We start from the raw sequence: 22,280 nt of genomic DNA on the forward strand, positions 1-22,280 counted from the left end.
TTGACCAAAAAAACCCGCAAAAGTCGAGTTTCAAGCAAATCGGATGAATTTTTCAAATAAGGTTCCACCATGTTTCGACCATATTGTTTTTTGAGTTTGGACAAAAACCTGACGTGTGAACAAATCTGACCTTGGATTCATGTTCAGGGTCCCAATATACATAGGGTCTTCTGGTAAGACGCGCACGACACTTTTTTTGTGCGGCTGTGTAGTCTATGTGATATTTTATATTATATCAATATCGCTATTTTCTTGGCGATACTCATCCCTAATCCAAATTCTGATTGCTCGGTATGATATGGTTCTTAGCCGAAGCAATTCGTAGAAGCTTTGTTATATACACTGAAAAGACTAGTTTACATTTGATTCGCGTTTCAAGTTGGAAATAAAAACTAATATTAATATCAACTGTATATAAGTTAAGTTCCAGCTCAATCAGCATGTTTAGTGGATTAAAAGCATTCGATTTGCTGATAACAACGCTCATGTCACTGTCCTGATCCAGCGAGTCGTGTTGCGCTTGATCCTTGGCGGCAATCTCCAAATTTTGTCAGCAGACGAGTGATATCATACTGGTTCAAGTTTGCTTCCAAACTTCGCCACGCCCCTATACATCCCTCACAAAAAGCGAAAATCTGTGGCGTACACAATTTTTAAGATACAAGAAAATCGGAAACGTAGAATCGTAGAAAATTACCAAACCTACCAGATAGATCAGATCGGATCATTATTATAGCCAGAAGAAATAAATTCTATTGAAGTGGTTACGCTAAGTCACGCGGCTACTTATTCTTTCCCTCTTTCACACACTCTTCTTTGTGTCGTGCCTCCGACGGTGGGGACGAGATATAACGATTGTTGTTAGAGAAGAGAGATGTAGCTGACGGTGCAGTATGGAAGGGTGTTTTTTTACTTCCAATATAACACCTGCCAGCTAAAGCAAAGATGTAATAGTACCTGGGCATTACGAGATTAAAATCCTTTCCTTTTTCAACAGAAATTAGCTCCTTAGATGCACATAACTTTTCGCCACGTACATCGATGCATGTTCAGTATAGTGCAGAAGTCAGGAGCGTTTCACAGGACTATACTGCAAAGCCAGCCAAGCCCAACACCCATGTTACGGATATGTATTTTACGCGTTCTCCACAGCCTAAGCGAAGGGACTTACGCCTTCATCCACACGCAGTTCGAACTGGCGATTACTATATGTTCGAAGAGTTTGATGATGATGATGATATGGATGTATATGAAGAATACGATTTTCTAGAGAAAGAAGATTTGCGTGCTCGACAAATGCGACTACCAGTAATATTAAAGAAAAATATATACTTAAATTTCCTTTACTTTACATTAGATAATTATTTTAGTCAAAATCCAAAACAAGTCCTTTTCGTGAGTCTATTGGGAGTCAACAATATAGCTATGAAGAAAGCTCAGACTCCGATTACGAAGACTTTGATACGCATCCTGTGATTAAGCTTACATCAGAACTAATTGTCTTATTGACATTCAGATTAAATCGTCTTTCAAGAAATTATCGTTTTGTGCACAAGGTATTATCTGCCGAAAAAAAGACACTGCAAGAGATAAGCACTATGAATCGCCTGGGACTGTCAAACACTGCAGCAATGTTTGATTTTTTAAATCAATCATTGAATGAGTAAGTTTTTAATTGTAACTTTGGCGCTGAATAATATTAAAAAAACAATTCAATTCAAAGAAAAATTAGCGCATCCGAAAGGGATTCTGGAATAAATTTAGTCTCTAAAGGAGATGATTTTACCTCACTTGACCATAATGATTTTGTGCGAATGCTAATTTCTATGTGGTATGCTCTTATAGCTAATACCCAGGCTATTTGCTATTTGGCAGTATTTATTAACCAAGCAGCCAATTCGTCAATAATTTCCTTACCGATGCCATTTTTGGTTCTTTGCTGGGGTTCTCTTACATTGCCACGACCAACCAAAACTTTCTGGGTTACTCTTATTACTTATACACTGGCTATGATATTTTTTAAATCCATAATGCACCAAAAGATTGTGCTTGATCAACAATTTATAAATCGAAAAAAAAACACAGTGAATTTTGAACTAGTTATGAAACATGGAAATGCTGTTTACGATCTGCTTCTTCTTGTGGTACTCTTCTGGCATCGATATATGCTGAAAAAGCAAGGCATTTGGACTATGCTACGAACAAATTCAGAAGTCTTATTGCTTGAAAGAAATCGTACGTCTATTCAAGTATATCATTCACATATTAATATTAAACTATTTCAGCCAGCAAAATAAAACGCACCTATAGCAAAGAAAAACCGGCAGATATATTGGAGCGCTTACGGTAAGAACGAAAAGTTTACTGTCTCAATCTAAATGTGTTATTTAAGGCAAGAGGCAGGGGGTGAGCCAAAAGATCCTCACCACAGCAGTGGTTCACCCAGTGAATTCGATCGAGACGTCGATGATGTGCTTCGCCCGAGTATGGAAAACAAATATGTTTATCAGAACATTGAATCAGAGTATTATCGCAGAACAATGCAGCGTTTAGCGTAGGTATATTTTTAAAAAGAGTCCGTAATGTAATAAACATTTTCTTGTAGGCACAAAGGAGGATTCTTGTCCGCCTTTTATAAGTTTTTTTCAGGTTTGCGTTACAAAGCCCGTTTATCAACAGATGTATATACATTAATATTTCTTTGTGATTTTGTTAACTTTTTTGTGTTGCTTTTTGGTTTTCCGAAGTTTGCGGTAAGTATTATTAGGTATTTAACGTTCACCTAACTTTACGCAATAAGTCAGCTAGTAAAAGGAGCATAGTTTTGGTAAACCGAATAATCCTGCCGAATAACCCTGCAATAGAGTATATGATTAAATGTTCCGATTTTGATAAAACGTATCATAGCTGTGAAGAAAACTTAGAAACTAAGAGCAGTTCAGTTCGAATAGAAAAAAAAATATTTTTCCCACTAAGAGGTCATTCTATAACTATGATAATTCTCTCATTCGGGAATTTACAGTATGATTACGGCCGTTCCGCGTAGCGATCTTTATTGCGTGTGGCACTCGTTGATGCAATTAATGTACGTCAACATTATAATAATATAATATATATAATATATAATATAATATATAATATAATATAATAAAATCACAAATTTGTTATAAATAGATAGAAATTCTTTGTAGGGATCAAGAAGTAAAGGTATTTTAAGCGTATTAAGATCTTAGTTATTTAACTTCTTTTTATTTATTTTAGTGTATGCATTGACAATTTAATGTTTTATTAAAATTTGATTTGTAATTAATTTATATTTTTACAGTATCGACATAAATATACCACCAGTGTTTTGCAGACATATATTCAGGGAAACAAAGTTCCATTCAGTTTTCTGCTTATGCTGGTCGTACAGTTCCTTACAATCGTAACAGAACGTGCAATATATTTACGAAAGGCACTTATATACAAAATAATATTTCATTTTGTTACTGTTGTTGGGATACATATATGGATGTTCTTTTTAGTTCCTTACGTTACAGGACACAGTTTTGGAGAGACAGCCCCTGTTATATTTTATTTGGTAAAATGTCTTCATATGTTATTATCTGCCTACCAAATACGATGTGGATACCCTAAGCGCATATTGGGCAACGTATTTACAAAGGGTTATTCGCTGGTTAACTACGTCGCTTTTAAAATGTATGCTTAATTATTATGTTAAAGAAGCACGATATATTAATTTTCTTTATAACATAGCTATATGGAGATACCATTTCTTTACATCCTACGAACAATGTTGGACTGGGTATGCATTGACACGACTCTCACAGTAATGGAATGGATAAAAATGGAAGACATCTTCCAGTCGGTTTTTATTGTTCGCTGCTATAGACAAATGGATACAGACTTTCCCGTATTACGGGGCGAGCCCAAGGCATTATATGTCAAACTTTTAGTAGGCGGAACAATTATATTAATACTTATAGCCCTTATATGGAGTCCGTTGTTTATTTTTGCACTTATTGGGACGGTGGGCAAGCCCAATATCCCTCGAAGGGCTGACATAACCGTTAAAATTGGCCACTATGAACCAATATATGTATCTCAAAGCTATTCTGGCATACATCAATTTTCAGACGCAAATTATAAAGAGCTAACCAACAGTTTTTACTTGGATAATTATGCCACTGATCATATAAGGGTGTATGATGCAGTCGATATAACAGCAATAAAGTTCGATGCCAACTCGTTAACTTTGTGGAATATGTCCCCCCCCGATAAAAAACGTTTGTTAAGTGATTTAAAAAATGGTAAGTTAAATTAAAATTGTTCTTAGTCACGATTACAGCCAAATATTTTAGGTAAAAAACTGGAGATTCGCTTAAATCTCTCATTAAAGAATACAATTACGACAGAACCTATTACTACTGAAATGACATATACCCTAACAAGGGGCAATAAAAAAATCAGAGAAATGCTAATTAAAATGATGTATGCTAAAAACAGCAAAGCGAGAGTGATTATACCAGATATTCTACCAAAGTTCATTACTATACAAAAACAGGACGTGAAAATAAAATTTATCAAGGATTACAATGGTATGAGTTAGTTAAACTATGTAACTGCCAATTCTGAGACTCAAAACTAATTGTACTCAGTACTCATAGGTTACAAGAGTATATTTAATTGAATCCAGACCCCATAAACTATGCATACTCTTTCATAAGATATAATTTACATGATCGAATCTTTATACCGATGCACATGTTAATGTATCCGTTTAATGTCCTTTACAATTTTTAAGAGCTAAATAATATTACGCTTTAAATTACAAAAACAATGCCAATTTGAAGGTTATTACGGTTTATGAAAAATCTGAAAAAAATTGTTTATGATTTTTTATTTATTTATTTTTTATAAGGTCGTTTTTTATAAATAATAAAAATTAACACAAATAGCAATATACGATAGTATTATATACTGTAATTATTTAAACTACTTTTATAATGACTTGTTTATGATGACCATAATAATATGTACATATTTATATTACATGTACATATGTACATATTATATTATATGTATGTATGTATGTATGTATATTTATATACATACATATGTACAATGTAAATATATTCATATACATTTTCAGGTATTATTAAAGTTTATTAATGTATCATTAAAATAAATCAATAAACTTTTTATTTTTTAGGAAAATATGCGCGGCCCATTATTTTAGAAAAAAAAGAAGATGATGAAAAAGCCTGGTGGAATGTGTACGATTATTGCAACGATAAGTTTTATACGGAAATTTTATCTAATTTACCACGAAGTAATTGTGACGGTGGTGTAGTCTTTTATATTTTTAATGATAAATCGTTTCCGAGTACCATGAGCTTTTTAGAAAAAACTGGGTATGCTGTGATATTATCCAAACAGACACCTACATCTACTGCTTACTTTTTAGGATTATTGGACTCTATACAACATTTGTGTATGTAGTTTCCAGAGTTATACGCTCTCTAATCGCCAACAATCACAGACGAATAATGTTTGAAGATTTACCGTACGTTGACCGAGTACTTAAGCTGTGTAACGATATATACCTAGTTCGAGAAACACAGGAGTATCGGCTTGAAGAAGATTTGTATGGAAAATTGTTATTTTTGTACCGATCTCCAGAAACACTCATAAAATGGACGCGATTTAAGGAAGATTTACCAGATGATATATCGACGTCCCAGCTAAGTATGAAAAAGAGTAAATCCTCCATTAATGATGATGATTCGGCACAATCTTCTACGTCAACTCCGAAACGTCCGTAAATGCATTATTGTCAAACAAGTTTAAACAGGAGCACAGTTTTTAATTCTGGAAAAACACGCAATATACATTTATTTTCTTTTGGACATGAGTCTTTAATTTTAAATACAGCTTTTGGTTATAATAATTTACTTTGTAGATAACTTTTGAATTTTTATTTTTAAAGCCATTCAAAATGTATTTATGGTTCACGAAACAAAAACGAATGCCTCCTAAAACAGTGTGGCCAGTCTATCGATGGATTTGATTAGTTGCAATCCAACTCCAAAATGTTAAGACTTTAAAAAAAGTCTAGACATTTGCGAGTTGAGTTGTAAATTCAAACTAAATTTTATTCTTAAAATCAGAGCCTTATATGTGATTTGACAATGAGGTAGGAGGTACAATTTGGTAGTCTCTAATTATCGTTAGACCTACGCAGAGGATACACTTTACTGAGGGTGTCTATTTGAGTACATGCTTACATTAGTTTTATTTTAGGACCGCATTTGTTAAGTGTTTTCTCCACTTGTGTTTTGTTGTCGTATTAACAGATCTCTGTTTACACCCGTGCATTCATAACTTGTCTACTTTATGTGATTTCTTTAGAGATCGGTTTTGTTACATGAGTGAATATGTACAATAATATATTTATGTTTAAACATTCTGCAAGGGGCCGAAGGTAACGTTGTATTGACGATAATATGTTCATATTTTGAACAGAGCGTATTCTTGTAAGCTACAACAAATTTGACAAATAAACCGAAAATAGATTGTTGAGAAACAGCAAAAGGGATATTAAAGAAGAATCGAAAAATAGACGAAGAAGCAGTAAAAAAGAGAGAACGGAAAAAACTGAAAATTGCAACGGCGTCATTTACTCATTATTGCGCTCTTTGTTTCTCTCCCTTTTTAGTCGAATTCACTTTTTCTAAGCGACGAGTACGTGGAGTTGAAAAAGTAAGATAAAACAAGTTTATTAATATATAAATTAACAAAGCCTTGTTATTTGGAACCTTAGTTTGCCTACTGCAATAATCTAATATAGACAGTTTTAAACATGAAATTTTCTTTAGGAGTCTTTCCAACAATCCAATTTTTTTTTTTGCGTTGAGCAAAGTTAAGTAGTGTGCTCTCTACAAGAATTTTACATTCTTTTCGTCGCTGCGACTGCATTTTTCAGTTTCAGAAAACACAACGAACCGTACAAGAATAAAAGAAATAATGTGCACCAAACCCAAACGGATTATTGTACAGTTTTTGTGCTTTGGTTCTCATTGGTAATTGGTAAAAGCAGACTCAAGGCCATTATCACACGCGAATTGGCTTAGGCTGAACGGGAGGCACCAAATACAACTGCGGTGGTCGCCACACGGATGGAGCTGCTCCAATCGCTTTGGAAAGAGTTCTCACAATATGGAGATTCCATAGCCTTTCTTGAATACGTGGATGTAGATCCAGAGGAAAACAATGCACTCTACGAGGAGAAATATCTAAACGTACGTGCAATGCTTTTGGAGAAAACGGAGTTAGTTAGTAAAAACAACTAAAACTATACTACTATACTATACATCGGTGATGCTTGCTTTATGAGCTTGCCCACAACTACTAAAATTAATGCGGCGATTTTGCGTAAATTGTCCCACGGCGCAAACGAATCTGTACGTGGTCTGGATGCTTTAAATCGATCGGAACGCGACTGTGGAAAAAACTTGCTGCCGACACGCGGCGCAGGTGGATTGAATGCGGCGAAGTCTCGACGACTTCCTCAAGTTCTTGGATGATCGTTGCCTGGAATTGGAACTAAGAAAAGGGTTGAGTGCTTCTGTTGAAAAAACAGTAGCTCAAGGGAAAAAATCAAAATGGTTCACACATCCGATAGTTTCAGTTCATTGTTGTTTGCAGCAACTGCTCCAAAACACAATCTGTATGGCTGTCTACAAATTTTGGATACGACAGGTTTGCTCTTGTGAAATATAAATATCTATGTTATAACTGTTTAAAGCCTAATCATTTGAGCAACAAGTGTAAATCAAAATACACATGTAAACAGTGCAAAGGTCATCACCACTCACAACTCCATTTACAAGGTACTACATCGGGTATTGTCGGGACCTTTGCACAAACAACATTGGCTAGGCAGAGGTCACACCATCGATTGTATGTTCACAAGGGACTGCAAAATCTACTCAAGCAAAAGGATTGAACAGAAGCGCGGTCATGATTTATGTTATAAACGCAGATGGGAACTGGCTGACTGGATACTGGCTTAGAACTCTCGTATGTACGCTCTTAGGTTCGCACGCTCACAATCATGCATTCTGGTTTCGGGTGTATGTATCTTCAGTGAAAGCTGACACCACAAGGGGATTCAGCACACTTTTCATCAAGCCCCAGATTTCTGAGAATCATTTGACTGTACATATACGTATTCGACTAAACTTGGCAGAATCACTTCCTCATTGGGAAGGAAAACATTGATGCATCGGCTCTCGATGTGCTCTGCAAAAATAGACCAATTGACATATTATTGGGTAGCGAAAACGTATGTTTACAGAAGGGAAGATTTATGACAGCATGTTTTTGGATGGCCTTTAATGTCACTCATGACACCCCAAACAAGCAACGCAATATCACTAACAACAACATTGGATACAGATTCTTCGCTCCAGAACTTTTGGGTGCTAGAGAAATACGCTCTCACCACAAACACTCACGATGAAAAGGGGAATAATATCGTGGAGCTTCCATTCAACAACATACACCCTGAATCTGGAGATTCTCTACAAGGAGCTCTCAAGCGTTTTAAATCGGTGGAACGTCGCTTTCAACAGAATGAGCAGCTACGACTACAATACACATATTTCATGTGAGAATATCAAACTTTGGGACACATGCGACAACTGCCAACGGAAGAAATCAGCGCGATCTGTTTGCTGTGTGCCTGCGCTTCAGAATGTACAAATTCGTATTTTCAGCGGACATATGAAAATGCTTCGCCAAATATGGGTCTGCGATAACAATCGAAATTTTCAAAGAATCGTTTGAAGAGAAGATCCAACCGATCAACACAAGCACTTACAACTATGTCCCGTCATCAACGGAATGTGCACCATTCTTTGGGTTCGGCTGTTGCAACAACTGGCTTCGGATCATCATCATGAATTTGCTGCGAAAATCAAACAATGAGGATGAGGTACTACGGAACCGAAAAGAACTTATACAAAAAGACCGGGGTTGTTGTCCGAGCTTTCACGGATATACGACCCACTTGGCCTTTTGTATTGGTCGTGGTTCAGTTCAAGATTCTTTTCAACGACTATGGCTACTAAATCTGGATTGGGAAAATCTATTCCCAACCAAAAAGGTGACATCGACACATTGCAGCACTTTCAACTAACACGCTTGGTTGTTAACGACGCAGACAACATCCGACTATGCTTCATGCCTCAACATACAGGGGATCACGAGAGAACCGGAACCCGCCGAAACTGTGCACACCTGCAGAAGTGCGACTATACTCTCCTCGTGAGAGTGGCTGCTAACAGGACCTGGTACAGTCATGTCTCTGCCGGAATGCTGGCAAATGGTAGTCAAGCGGAAAGAAAAAAACTCTCAGTGAAATCACACTAATCACAAAATTGATACTGTCAATACTGTCAACTCGGCAAGGCCGAGGGGGTGCTGGGTAGCTAACATGCGAGCTCTGGACATCCAGTTCAAATTAATCTTCCCGGGGAAAGCTGGCTATGCCTTGGGCGACAGCCTAATCCTGGGTAACGATGACCCGGTGCTCCTGGCGTCCGCCCAAAGCATCGAATTGAGGCGGAGGGCCAAAACGGTTCTGCCCGACTACCAGTCAACCAAAGCTGGCAATGGCGCAGCCAAGGCCCCAAGTAAGCGGCAACGCTCTGCGGAAGACACCACCATACAAGTCCAATAGGCCGAAAGGACAAAAACCCAGCTGAGTAACCGCTCGTTTGCCGAGGTGGCGAGAGAAAAAACCCTCATTGGTGTCCTGCACAGGGGCTCCAAGGACGGGAAGATTCTTTGGGAAAAGTAGCACCTCGTGGAAAACGAGTTTCAGGACTGCTTCCTTCAGGAGTTGGTGAAAGCCTTTGCCTGCCAAGATGCTCGCTCGGTGGTGCTCTACACCAAAGCGTCCTCATCGCTCAACGAGGTCTACCCAGTAGCCAAGCTGGTAGCCGTTGAATAAGAAGACATCTCCAGCGAACCAATGGCCAGAGCATGGGTCTCGGCGAATCTTGCAAAGCCGGGATCTGTTCTTCGGATTCTGGAAGTCTGCAACCTCAACCATCCTAGCAAAAGACATAGGCACCAGATCATCCTCGTCCGAAGCGAGTAGTCAGTGATGATCCTCAGCAGAAAAAAAGTCGCTTACAGTGAGGCGCTCGATAAATCCTGCTCCTCTGGCAAGATCAGAGGACGGAATGATGGACTCCAAAACTGGGGGAACTCCGCAAAGCCTCCCGGAGATTCTTCAACATAGCAAAGGCTTTGAACGTTGATCGGATCTAGGCCGATTTCAAGCCTGTCAAACTATAAGAAGGAACTTAGGAAATACAAATGCGCCTCATGGTGTAAGTTCTGTAGTGAAATCGAAAATAATTCAGAAGCTTCGCACTTGCGCAGAGTTCTCACCAAGACAACACCCAGCCTGGGCTACCTGAAGAACGCCGACCAGTCTTGAAGAACGTCCATCATTAGCAGATAAATGTTTTCCATTAACTACTTCCCACCTCCTTCTGTTGCCTCAAGTGCTATCCTAAACCTTCTAAGCCAGGAGAACATTTCCTCGGCGATCAACAGCTTTAACAAAAAGCCGTTAATTGGCTGAAAAGGATTTACGGGGAAGTCTTCTTCGACGGATATATCCGTGATACCTGGCTACAGACCAAAGTCGTCTGCATTCCCGTGGCAGGAAAAAACTTACACCAATTTCATTTCATTTCACAACAAAGATTTAAGAAGTACATCATAGTGGCTTTCCTCGAGATAGAAGATACAACTACATTGAAGGACGGTTGAGGCATCACTGGTAACGCCAAAGTCCACCCGATTTGTCAGCAGAGGTACAAGTACTCTCATGAAGATGTAAAAATGTGCAGACAAATCCGGGCTAGGCATTAGCCCGTCTAAACCGAAACTTGTGCTTTTCACTAGGAAATAAGAAGTTCCGGCACTGACTCCCCAAAATCTCTGTGGGGAAGCGCTAGCAACAACGCCAATTGTCTGGGCCTTATCCTCGATAAGTAAAGATCTGATCAGCAATGAGCCTTCGATCCTCGAAAGAGGAGAGATGCACGAGACGACATCTGCATTCATAAGACGGCAACGAAATGGAAAAGTGCAAAATGCAAAGCGTACTTAAGACGCACAAGCAATGTGTACAGACTTAGCCTCGTATGGGTCCCTGAACTGGGATGAATTGCGCTTAACAAAGCCGAACATAGCATGGGCTTTTGGCAAAAAAAAATTCAAGAGCTCAGCACAACAAAAAATTTTGGGTCGAGACCCCTAGGTCTCGGTTCTCCGTCTGCTTTAAGAGAGGATTGCCAATTTATTGAATATGAAGCCAGCACATTGAAAACACACTTGCAATGGAAACAAAGTAACATTTGCTAATGATGAGAGGGAGCGAATTAAGTCAGCACCAACGAGCAACTCTGTCCAGGTCGCGCTGAAGAAGGATACTGTCGTCTAATGTTTTGACAGATCGGAAGATTTTAAACTTTCATGAAGCTTGAATGCTGAGACATATGTATGTCGTTGTGGAAGGTCAGAAGTACCCAAGAATGGGCGACACGACATACTCTCCCCGCTCAAGATATGATCTAAACCAACTGAGAAGAATGGAATGAATCACTATTCTATGCAGCTTGGCTATTACGGCACAGTGGGAGAGTTTGTCAAAGGCCTTAGAAAATTCAGTATACACAACATCTACTTGATAAGATTAGTGGTCGCTGATCTACCGGGCATAAATCTTTCTGACAATGATTCGGTCAAGAAGTTTTGAAACATTGCTGAGTTTGGCAATTGGTCTATAATTGGAGATACGATTTTTGGCACTTTTCTTAAAAGGTGGCAAAATCGTGGCGTAATTGGTGGCGTAATTCCACTGGCCAATAAGCCGACCCGTCAAACGCGAATTTGTGAAGAGAGTTTTGAGAGGTTCACAGAATGCAACATCACAGTTGCGAAGCAGTAAGGCAGATATGCCATCACAGTCGGGTTTATTAGAATTATCGAACTCATCAATTTCCACCAAAATGTCCACCTCCGATACATTAAGAGGGCCAATTTTGGCCACCGATGGAGTAGAGTTTAAGATATCGAAATTATGCCATGTTTCGAATGGCTTAAAATGTAAGCTAAAGAAGCAAGAAGGTTTGCTATGCCGCTATTCGTATGCCAAAACGACCTGGGATTGATTTTAAGTTTAACATACTATCCCGAATAGTATTCAGACTTACATCAGAAAAGAAGAATTCATTATGTGGTTCCGTCCAGGGCGAATACAAATTAAAATTGGCTGAAAATAACAACGGAATATGATGCATCATAGCCAACGACTGCGGTTCGGCGGTTGACATCAGAAATGAACATTGTCGAGATAGAGCGCCAGAAAAGCATCGTCATCTGGGCGACGAAACCATGTTTTGTTGTTGTCTCGTTGAAGATTGCCAAAAATTAAACAACGGGCTGTTGTTCAAAGCAAAAAGTCGGAGAAGTGCAAGCAGAATATGTTGTGGAGAAGCGGCGAACATAAAACCAGAGGCACCGCTCACTGGGAGTTTTTTGAAGTGGATAGAACTGGAGCTTCCTGAGTCGGCGTGGACGTCCGCAATGGCACAGCTGCACGCAGATTAATTACCGTCAAATCAGTTTCCGACCTCTGTCTGTGCAAACGGGCAAACTCTTACCGATACTGGCCAGAATTTGTCCTGTTTTTGTCGTCCTAACCGTGAGGACAGTCGGTTCTTCCTTGGAGCAATAGGCTTCACCCGCTCATGAGAATTGATCGAAAGGGCAGACTGAAAACCAAACTTAAGACCCCGATAAAGGCTTTCAAACATCAGAACCTTGTCATTAAGTTCATCTATTTTCGAATGCGAGTCATTCGCAACCTTGTAGGTATCTCACTGCCATAACAAATTACGCAGATTTGTTAAGAGTTTAACAGCATCTGCATGATATTCAATGCACGGCACAAAGAACAGCGGACAGCATCAAAGCAACGAAGCTGATCAGCAGTGTCGTCCGAATTACATTCCGAGCAGTGATAAAAAGATATAGCGAAAACACGACCGAACACAGTGTGTTCAGGGCAACAGCTGTAACAGGGTAATCGCACTTTTAGCGCTCCACGCTAACATCCTCTTATCGCTGCTGGGTACAGTTACGATTCCACCGGTACAAGCTGCCGTCGAGCCAATTCTCATTAAAACACTCAAATACATGGAACATATTTATTGGAACCACTCTGACTTCTTAATTTGGATACATACATACTGCCATTCGACGCCGCGTAGCAACGTGTGATCCGCTCTCCTACAAAAACAGTGAGATCTGACTTATAACTTTCTTTGCCTGGCTAATCACTAATAACTTTGTTTCTTGCCAACGTTCCGGCAACCAAATCAGAATGCGTCAGCTGTTTGCACGAAAACGAAATGTGTTGTTGTCCTGACCAATTATTTCCGAGATCAATTTGGGGTTGGGCTAAGAAAAAATTATTTATAAAAAAGGCTCAGATATAGGAGTCAAATTTATGTTAATACATCAATAAGTCATCTATTTTATTCCTTTTTGAATTAAAATTCGGGGCCAGCAAAAACACTATAGCTGAACCCTCCACGAGGGTGCCGGCTAAGCAATGGAGACTGCACTATCCCGGGAATGGGTAATGCACTGTCGCTTGCTCTGTCAGGGGTAATGCAGTGTCTAGCTAAGGCAATGTTCCACGTCTTCCCGATCTAAGATCGGGGAACTGAACCAGGGCCATGGCTAGAGGTGCCTGGCGGCCAAGCATAAAACGCTAGGGGGTGGACATCCGAAAAAAATTAGCCAGTATGGACCTTCGGGCCAGTTATGGAGGCGGACAAAGGTCAAGCACGGGTTGGGTTGTCAACCCAAACTTCGGTGGAAAGCGTGACTGCTAGCACCGGCGGGCACGGGGAGGAGCAATAATCTCTGCGTGTTGCCAGTGGTCACACCTCGGGCATGGCGGAAGCAGGCCATGTCAGTTGCAATACGACTTTCACAAACGACGCGTTGCAGGTTGAGCCGCTATAGACACAGACTCGGACCCGGAGAGCGTGCTATCCATTAGCTAGACCGAAGAAGAAAGCCTTCTCCGCTCGCCGGAACCAGGTACCAGCTCCCTGCGTAGGAAAGGGCCGAAGCGTTCCAGGGAGGGGATGAAGGCAAAAGCTCAGTATAAGGTCAAGTTTGTGACCCAGCTCCAAGGCAAGGCGCATATCTCCCAATAGGATAAATCCAAGCTAGCCCGGTGAGCAAGCGGCAACGCGGGCCCAAGGTGTCCACCCCCAGCCGAAGGCGAGGAAACCTAGACAGAAGGACATCAGAGAGGTGTCCAAGGGACATCTCATTGTGGCGCATTGTGGACAGTGGCGCAGTGGAAGCTAGTCCACACGCAGCTCGTCGAGTCGCTCTTCTCGCGAATGGTGGAGCGCTCCGCGCTCCCCAGCGCTCCCATGCCTACGTTTGATGGAGCGGGATGGCTGAACAGGGTCAAGATCCTCAAATGCAATGACGACCCAACGCGGTAGTGACTGGTGCAGAAGGTGCCCCAACTAGAAGCTCTGTGAATGGAGGCCAAGCTGGAGGTGTCAGACAGGGAGTTGATCCCGTCTATACCAAAGGCGAAGGTGCTCTTCCCTATTGCTGTCCAAGGAGAGCGAGCACTGAAGCTGCTGCAGAGAGAGAATACCGACGTGCCAACGGCAGGCTGGAGAGTTCTACATGCTGGTAACCCATTACCCAACGAGGAGGCCAGCATATGATCCTCCAGATCAGCAAGGAGGCGGAGGAATTCCAAGTTCGGGAAGATGGCGTGGAGCGTAGGTAGCGTCTACCTACGGCTGAAAAAGCGCCACCCCGAAGATAAAGATGCGCACAACCTTCAGGCAGGAGAGGTCGAGAAAGAGCTAGGTCTGGAAACCATAGTGGAGGCCGCTCAAGGTCTTGCGCTGGACGACTCGGAGGAAGAGGAGGACGGTGACCTGACAATTTTAGTCAACGCGTCGTCTGAGGTTGAGTTATCCACCCATGACACTAAGGGTGCTGTAGCTCAACCTTCATTAAAGCAAGATAGCGTCGGCGGAGCTCCTCCTTGCCATGGAGCAAGGGCCCGCTGACATCGCTTTAGTCCAGGAGCCGTGGATTGCGTCAGGTAATTCTGTGGCCGGACTAAAGTCCTCAAAATACAACCTTCTCTACTCAACATCGGGAAGCAGGAATAGAACCGCCGTACTCGTACGGAAGGGAAGACATGCTCATCTTATGTCTCATTACAGCACGGATGACTTGACGGTAGTAGTGCTAGAGAGTGAGGAAAAGGGCCTTATGGCAGCTTCCTGCTACATGGCACACGACAGGCCCACACCACAGGAAGAACTTAGCGGTCTGGTGACAGAAACCGGCTCCAAAAATCTCCAACTTCTCATTGGCACAGACGCCAACGATTATCCATTAACCTAGATGTAGCAAACGTGGGGGAGGAATACACCTTCGTAGGTCCCACCTCGTCAAACGTCACCTCTCGTAACGGGAAAGAGTATCTGGCTGGAGAGTCCTCGAAAGACCATCCTTCTCAGACCATAAGTACATTCAATTCAAGTCCGAATTCGAACACTCTTCAAAGATAACAGTCTATAGAAACCCCCGGAATACAAACTGGGTAAAGTTCAAAAAGACAGTTAATTCGAAATTCGCGAATCCGGGCTCAGTGAAATCTGCGGAGCATATAAAGAAGTCCCTAGAGACCCTATCCAAGGAGTTACTGGATGCCTACCACGTATCGTGCCAAGGTCCATCAGGACCTAGCAACCGAGGAACAACACCCTCCAACAGATCTGTTTACCACTAAAACAGTCCACTTGCCTACAGACTCCTTCCCTATATCCCTATCCAATGGAGAATCTCGACAGTTGCCTTCCTCCCAAGGGCAGAAAAGTGCAGCCACGTGAGTCCTAATGATTACAGACTAATAAGTGTGATTACTGATAACTGATAACTGATTTCGCGTGCTGTTTTTATCCCTAACACAAGATCGATCGATCGAAAGGGCAGACTGAAAACCAAACTTAAGACCCCGATAAAGGCTTTCAAAAATCAGAACCTTGTCATTAAGTTCATCTATTTTCGAATGCGAGTCATTCGCAACCTTGCAGGTATCTCACTGCCATAACAAATTACGCAGATTTGTTAAGAGTTTAACAGCATATGCATGAAATTCAATGCACGGCACAAAGAACAGCGGACAGCATCAAAGCAACGAAGCTGATCAGCAGTGTCGTCCGAATTACATTCCGAGCAGTGATAAAAAGATATAGCGAAAACACGACCGAACACAGTGTGTTCAGGGCAACAGCTGTAACAGGGTAATCGCACTTTTAGCGCTCCACGCTAACATCCTCTTATCGCTGCTGGGTACAGTTACGATTCCACCGCTACAAGCTGCCGTCGAGCCAATTCTCATTAAAACACTCAAATACATGGAACATATTTATTGGAACCACTCTGACTTCTTAATTTGGATACATACATACTGCCATTCGACGCCGCATAGCAACGTGTGATCCGCCCTCCTACAAAAACAGTGAGAGCTGACTTATAACTTTCTTTGCCTGGCTAATCACTAATAACTTTGTTTCTTGCCAACGTTCCGGCAACCAAATCAGAATGCGTCAGCTGTTTGCACGAAAACGAAATGTGTTGTTGTCCTGACCAATTATTTCCGAAATCAATTTGGGGTTGGGCTAAGAAAAAATTATTTATAAAAAAGGCTCAGATATAGGAGTCAAATTTATGTTAATACATCAATAAGTCATCTATTTTATTCCTTTTTGAATTAAAATTTGGGGCCAGCAAAAACACTATAGCTGAACCCTCCACGAGGGTGCCGGCTAAGCAATGGAGACTGCACTATCCCGGGAATGGGTAATGCACTGTCGCTTGCTCTGTCAGGGGTAATGCAGAGTCTAGCTAAGGCAATGTTCCACGTCTTCCCGATCTAAGATCGGGGAACTGAACCAGGGCCATGGCTAGAGGTGCCTGGCGGCCAAGCATAAAACGCTAGGGGGTGGACATCCGAAAAAAATTAGCCAGTATGGACCTTCGGGCCAGTTATGGAGGCGGACAAAGGTCAAGCACGGGTTGGGTTGTCAACCCAAACTTCGGTGGAAAGCGTGACTGCTAGCACCGGCGGGCACGGGGAGGAGCAATAATCTCTGCGTGTTGCCAGTGGTCACACCTCGGGCATGGCGGAAGCAGGCCATGTCAGTTGCAATACGACTTTCACAAACGACGCGTTGCAGGTTGAGCCGCTATAGACACAGACTCGGACCCGGAGAGCGTGCTATCCATTAGCTAGACCGAAGAAGAAAGCCTTCTCCGCTCGCCGGAACCAGGTACCAGCTCCCTGCGTAGGAAAGGGCCGAAGCGTTCCAGGGAGGGGATGAAGGCAAAAGCTCAGTATAAGGTCAAGTTTGTGACCCAGCTCCAAGGCAAGGCGCATATCTCCCAATAGGATAAATCCAAGCTAGCCCGGTGAGCAAGCGGCAACGCGGGCCCAAGGTGTCCACCCCCCAGCCGAAGGCGAGGAAACCTAGACAGAAGGACATCAGAGAGGTGTCCAAGGGACATCTCATTGTGGCGCATTGTGGACAGTGGCGCAGTGGAAGCTAGTCCACACGCAGCTCGTCGAGTCGCTCTTCTCGCGAATGGTGGAGCGCTCCGCGCTCCCCAGCGCTCCCATGCCTACGTTTGATGGAGCGGGATGGCTGAACAGGGTCAAGATCCTCAAATGCAATGACGACCCAACGCGGTAGTGACTGGTGCAGAAGGTGCCCCAACTAGAAGCTCTGTGGATGGAGGCCAAGCTGGAGGTGTCAGACAGGGAGTTGATCCCGTCTATACCAAAGGCGAAGGTGCTCTTCCCTATTGCTGTCCAAGGAGAGCGAGCACTGAAGCTGCTGCAGAGAGAGAATACCGACGTGCCAACGGCAGGCTGGAGAGTTCTACATGCTGGTAACCCATTACCCAACGAGGAGGCCAGCATATGATCCTCCAGATCAGCAAGGAGGCGGAGGAATTCCAAGTTCGGGAAGATGGCGTGGAGCGTAGGTAGCGTCTACCTACGGCTGAAAAAGCGCCACCCCGAAGATAAAGATGCGCACAACCTTCAGGCAGGAGAGGTCGAGAAAGAGCTAGGTCTGGAAAACATAGTGGAGGCCGCTCAAGGTCTTGCGCTGGACGACTCGGAGGAAGAGGAGGACGGTGACCTGACAATTTTAGTCAACGCGTCGTCTGAGGTTGAGTTATCCACCCATGACACTAAGGGTGCTGTAGCTCAACCTTCATTAAAGCAAGATAGCGTCGGCGGAGCTCCTCCTTGCCATGGAGCAAGGGCCCGCTGACATCGCTTTAGTCCAGGAGCCGTGGATTGCGTCAGGTAATTCTGTGGCCGGACTAAAGTCCTCAAAATACAACCTTCTCTACTCAACATCGGGAAGCAGGAATAGAACCGCCGTACTCGTACGGAAGGGAAGACATGCTCATCTTATGTCTCATTACAGCACGGATGACTTGACGGTAGTAGTGCTAGAGAGTGAGGAAAAGGGCCTTATGGCAGCTTCCTGCTACATGGCACACGACAGGCCCACACCACAGGAAGAACTTAGCGGTCTGGTGACAGAAACCGGCTCCAAAAATCTCCAACTTCTCATTGGCACAGACGCCAACGATTATTCATTAACCTAGATGTAGCAAACGTGGGGGAGGAATACACCTTCGTAGGTCCCACCTCGTCAAACGTCACCTCTCGTAACGGGAAAGAGTATCTGGCTGGAGAGTCCTCGAAAGACCATCCTTCTCAGACCATAAGTACATTCAATTCAAGTCCGAATTCGAACACTCTTCAAAGATAACAGTCTATAGAAACCCCCGGAATACAAACTGGGTAAAGTTCAAAAAGACAGTTAATTCGAAATTCGCGAATCCGGGCTCAGTGAAATCTGCGGAGCATATAAAGAAGTCCCTAGAGACCCTATCCAAGGAGTTACTGGATGCCTACCACGTATCGTGCCAAGGTCCATCAGGACCTAGCAACCGAGGAACAACACCCTCCAACAGATCTGTTTACCACTAAAACAGTCCACTTGCCTACAGACTCCTTCCCTATATCCCTATCCAATGGAGAATCTCGACAGTTGCCTTCCTCCCAAGGGCAGAAAAGTGCAGCCACGTGAGTCCTAATGATTACAGACTAATAAGTGTGATTACTGATAACTGATAACTGATTTCGCGTGCTGTTTTTATCCCTAACACAAGATCGATCGATCGAAAGGGCAGACTGAAAACCAAACTTAAGACCCCGATAAAGGCTTTCAAAAATCAGAACCTTGTCATTAAGTTCATCTATTTTCGAATGCGAGTCATTCGCAACCTTGCAGGTATCTCACTGCCATAACAAATTACGCAGATTTGTTAAGAGTTTAACAGCATATGCATGAAATTCAATGCACGGCACAAAGAACAGCGGACAGCATCAAAGCAACGAAGCTGATCAGCAGTGTCGTCCGAATTACATTCCGAGCAGTGATAAAAAGATATAGCGAAAACACGACCGAACACAGTGTGTTCAGGGCAACAGCTGTAACAGGGTAATCGCACTTTTAGCGCTCCACGCTAACATCCTCTTATCGCTGCTGGGTACAGTTACGATTCCACCGCTACAAGCTGCCGTCGAGCCAATTCTCATTAAAACACTCAAATACATGGAACATATTTATTGGAACCACTCTGACTTCTTAATTTGGATACATACATACTGCCATTCGACGCCGCGTAGCAACGTGTGATCCGCCCTCCTACAAAAACAGTGAGATCTGACTTATAACTTTCTTTGCCTGGCTAATCACTAATAAATTTGTTTCTTGCCAACGTTCCGGCAACCAAATCAGAATGCGTCAGCTGTTTGCACGAAAACGAAATGTGTTGTTGTCCTGACCAATTATTTCCGAGATCAATTTGGGGTTGGGCTAAGAAAAAATTATTTATAAAAAAAAGGCTCAGATATAGGAGTCAAATTTATGTTAATACATCAATAAGTCATCTATTTTATTCCTTTTTGAATTAAAATTCGGGGCCAGCAAAAACACTATAGCTGAACCCTCCACGAGGGTGCCGGCTAAGCAATGGAGACTGCACTATCCCGGGAATGGGTAATGCACTGTCGCTTGCTCTGTCAGGGGTAATGCAGTGTCTAGCTAAGGCAATGTTCCACGTCTTCCCGATCTAAGATCGGGGAACTGAACCAGGGCCATGGCTAGAGGTGCCTGGCGGCCAAGCATAAAACGCTAGGGGGTGGACATCCGAAAAAAATTAGCCAGTATGGACCTTCGGGCCAGTTATGGAGGCGGACAAAGGTCAAGCACGGGTTGGGTTGTCAACCCAAACTTTGGTGGAAAGCGTGACTGCTAGCACCGGCGGGCACGGGGAGGAGCAATAATCTCTGCGTGTTGCCAGTGGTCACACCTCGGGCATGGCGGAAGCAGGCCATGTCAGTTGCAATACGACTTTCACAAACGACGCGTTGCAGGTTGAGCCGCTATAGACACAGACTCGGACCCGGAGAGCGTGCTATCCATTAGCTAGACCGAAGAAGAAAGCCTTCTCCGCTCGCCGGAACCAGGTACCAGCTCCCTGCGTAGGAAAGGGCCGAAGCGTTCCAGGGAGGGGATGAAGGCAAAAGCTCAGTATAAGGTCAAGTTTGTGACCCAGCTCCAAGGCAAGGCGCATATCTCCCAATAGGATAAATCCAAGCTAGCCCGGTGAGCAAGCGGCAACGCGGGCCCAAGGTGTCCACCCCCCAGCCGAATGCGAGGAAACCTAGACAGAAGGACATCAGAGAGGTGTCCAAGGGACATCTCATTGTGGCGCATTGTGGACAGTGGCGCAGTGGAAGCTAGTCCACACGCAGCTCGTCGAGTCGCTCTTCTCGCGAATGGTGGAGCGCTCCCATGCCTACGTTTGATGGAGCGGGATGGCTGAACAGGGTCAAGATCCTCAAATGCAATGACGACCCAACGCGGTAGTGACTGGTGCAGAAGGTGCCCCAACTAGAAGCTCTGTGGATGGAGGCCAAGCTGGAGGTGTCATACAGGGAGTTGATCCCGTCTATACCAAAGGCGAAGGTGCTCTTCCCTATTGCTGTCCAAGGAGAGCGAGCACTGAAGCTGCTGCAGAGAGAGAATACCGACGTGCCAACGGCAGGCTGGAGAGTTCTACATGCTGGTAACCCATTACCCAACGAGGAGGCCAGCATATGATCCTCCAGATCAGCAAGGAGGCGGAGGAATTCCAAGTTCGGGAAGATGGCGTGGAGCGTAGGTAGCGTCTACCTACGGCTGAAAAAGCGCCACCCCGAAGATAAAGATGCGCACAACCTTCAGGCAGGAGAGGTCGAGAAAGAGCTAGGTCTGGAAACCATAGTGGATGCCGCTCAAGGTCTTGCGCTGGACGACTCGGAGGAAGAGGAGGACGGTGACCTGACAATTTTAGTCAACGCGTCGTCTGAGGTTGAGTTATCCACCCATGACACTAAGGGTGCTGTAGCTCAACCTTCATAAAAGCAAGATAGCGTCGGCGGAGCTCCTCCTTGCCATGGAGCAAGGGCCCGCTGACATCGCTTTAGTCCAGGAGCCGTGGATTGCGTCAGGTAATTCTGTGGCCGGACTAAAGTCCTCAAAATACAACCTTCTCTACTCAACATCGGGAAGCAGGAATAGAACCGCCGTACTCGTACGGAAGGGAAGACATGCTCATCTTATGTCTCATTACAGCACGGATGATTGACGGTAGTAGTGCTAGAGAGTGAGGAAAAGGGCCTTATGGCAGCTTCCTGCTACATGGCACACGACAGGCCCACACCACCGGAAGAACTTAGCGGTCTGGTGACAGAAACCGGCTCCAAAAATCTCCAACTTCTCATTGGCACAGACGCCAACGATTATCCATTAACCTAGATGTAGCAAACGTGGGGGAGGAATACACCTTCGTAGGTCCCACCTCGTCAAACGTCACCTCTCGTAACGGGAAAGAGTATCTGGCTGGAGAGTCCTCGAAAGACCATCCTTCTCAGACCATAAGTACATTCAATTCAAGTCCGAATTCGAATACTCTTCAAAGATAACAGTCTATAGAAA

At 43.4% G+C, this 22,280-nt stretch overlaps 1 protein-coding gene and 1 long non-coding RNA gene across 5 annotated transcripts in view; one reads left to right on the top strand and one right to left on the bottom strand.

Annotated features, from left to right (window-relative positions):
* The window catches only part of LOC108156937 (piezo-type mechanosensitive ion channel component), a 36,828-nt gene extending 30,976 nt beyond the window's left edge, over positions 1-5,852 (top strand). Inside the window, exons 13-23 of one of the 3 annotated variants that reach the window (XM_033389162.1) lie at positions 998-1,308; positions 1,371-1,663; positions 1,724-2,235; positions 2,286-2,346; positions 2,393-2,554; positions 2,606-2,753; positions 3,326-3,702; positions 3,760-4,313; positions 4,365-4,601; positions 5,216-5,417; positions 5,471-5,852. In XM_033389162.1, the coding sequence (XP_033245053.1) occupies positions 998-1,308; positions 1,371-1,663; positions 1,724-2,235; positions 2,286-2,346; positions 2,393-2,554; positions 2,606-2,753; positions 3,326-3,702; positions 3,760-4,313; positions 4,365-4,601; positions 5,216-5,417; positions 5,471-5,828 (3,215 nt within the window). In that variant the 3' untranslated portion in view covers positions 5,829-5,852. Of the gene's footprint in view, positions 1-997; positions 1,309-1,370; positions 1,664-1,723; positions 2,236-2,285; positions 2,347-2,392; positions 2,559-2,605; positions 2,754-3,325; positions 3,703-3,759; positions 4,314-4,364; positions 4,602-5,215; positions 5,418-5,470 lie in introns of those variants that run through there. The other 2 variants (XM_033389163.1, XM_033389164.1) reach the window with 2 other exon arrangements.
* Positions 4,573-6,136, bottom strand: LOC117187135. 2 transcript variants are annotated; one of them, XR_004471903.1, is made up of 3 exons: positions 5,959-6,136; positions 5,464-5,874; positions 4,573-4,878 (listed from the first exon to the last, which is right to left on the bottom strand). It is a non-coding gene; the product is annotated as an uncharacterized LOC117187135 (long non-coding RNA). The 2 variants fall into 2 exon arrangements; XR_004471904.1 differs by lacking the exon at positions 4,573-4,878 and having other exon boundaries at positions 5,547-5,636; positions 5,725-5,874.
* Positions 6,137-22,280: the final 16,144 nt, after the last annotated feature.

Source organism: Drosophila miranda, chromosome 2 (genome assembly GCF_003369915.1).
Source record: "Drosophila miranda strain MSH22 chromosome 2, D.miranda_PacBio2.1, whole genome shotgun sequence".
Lineage (NCBI taxonomy): Eukaryota > Metazoa > Arthropoda > Insecta > Diptera > Drosophilidae > Drosophila > Drosophila miranda.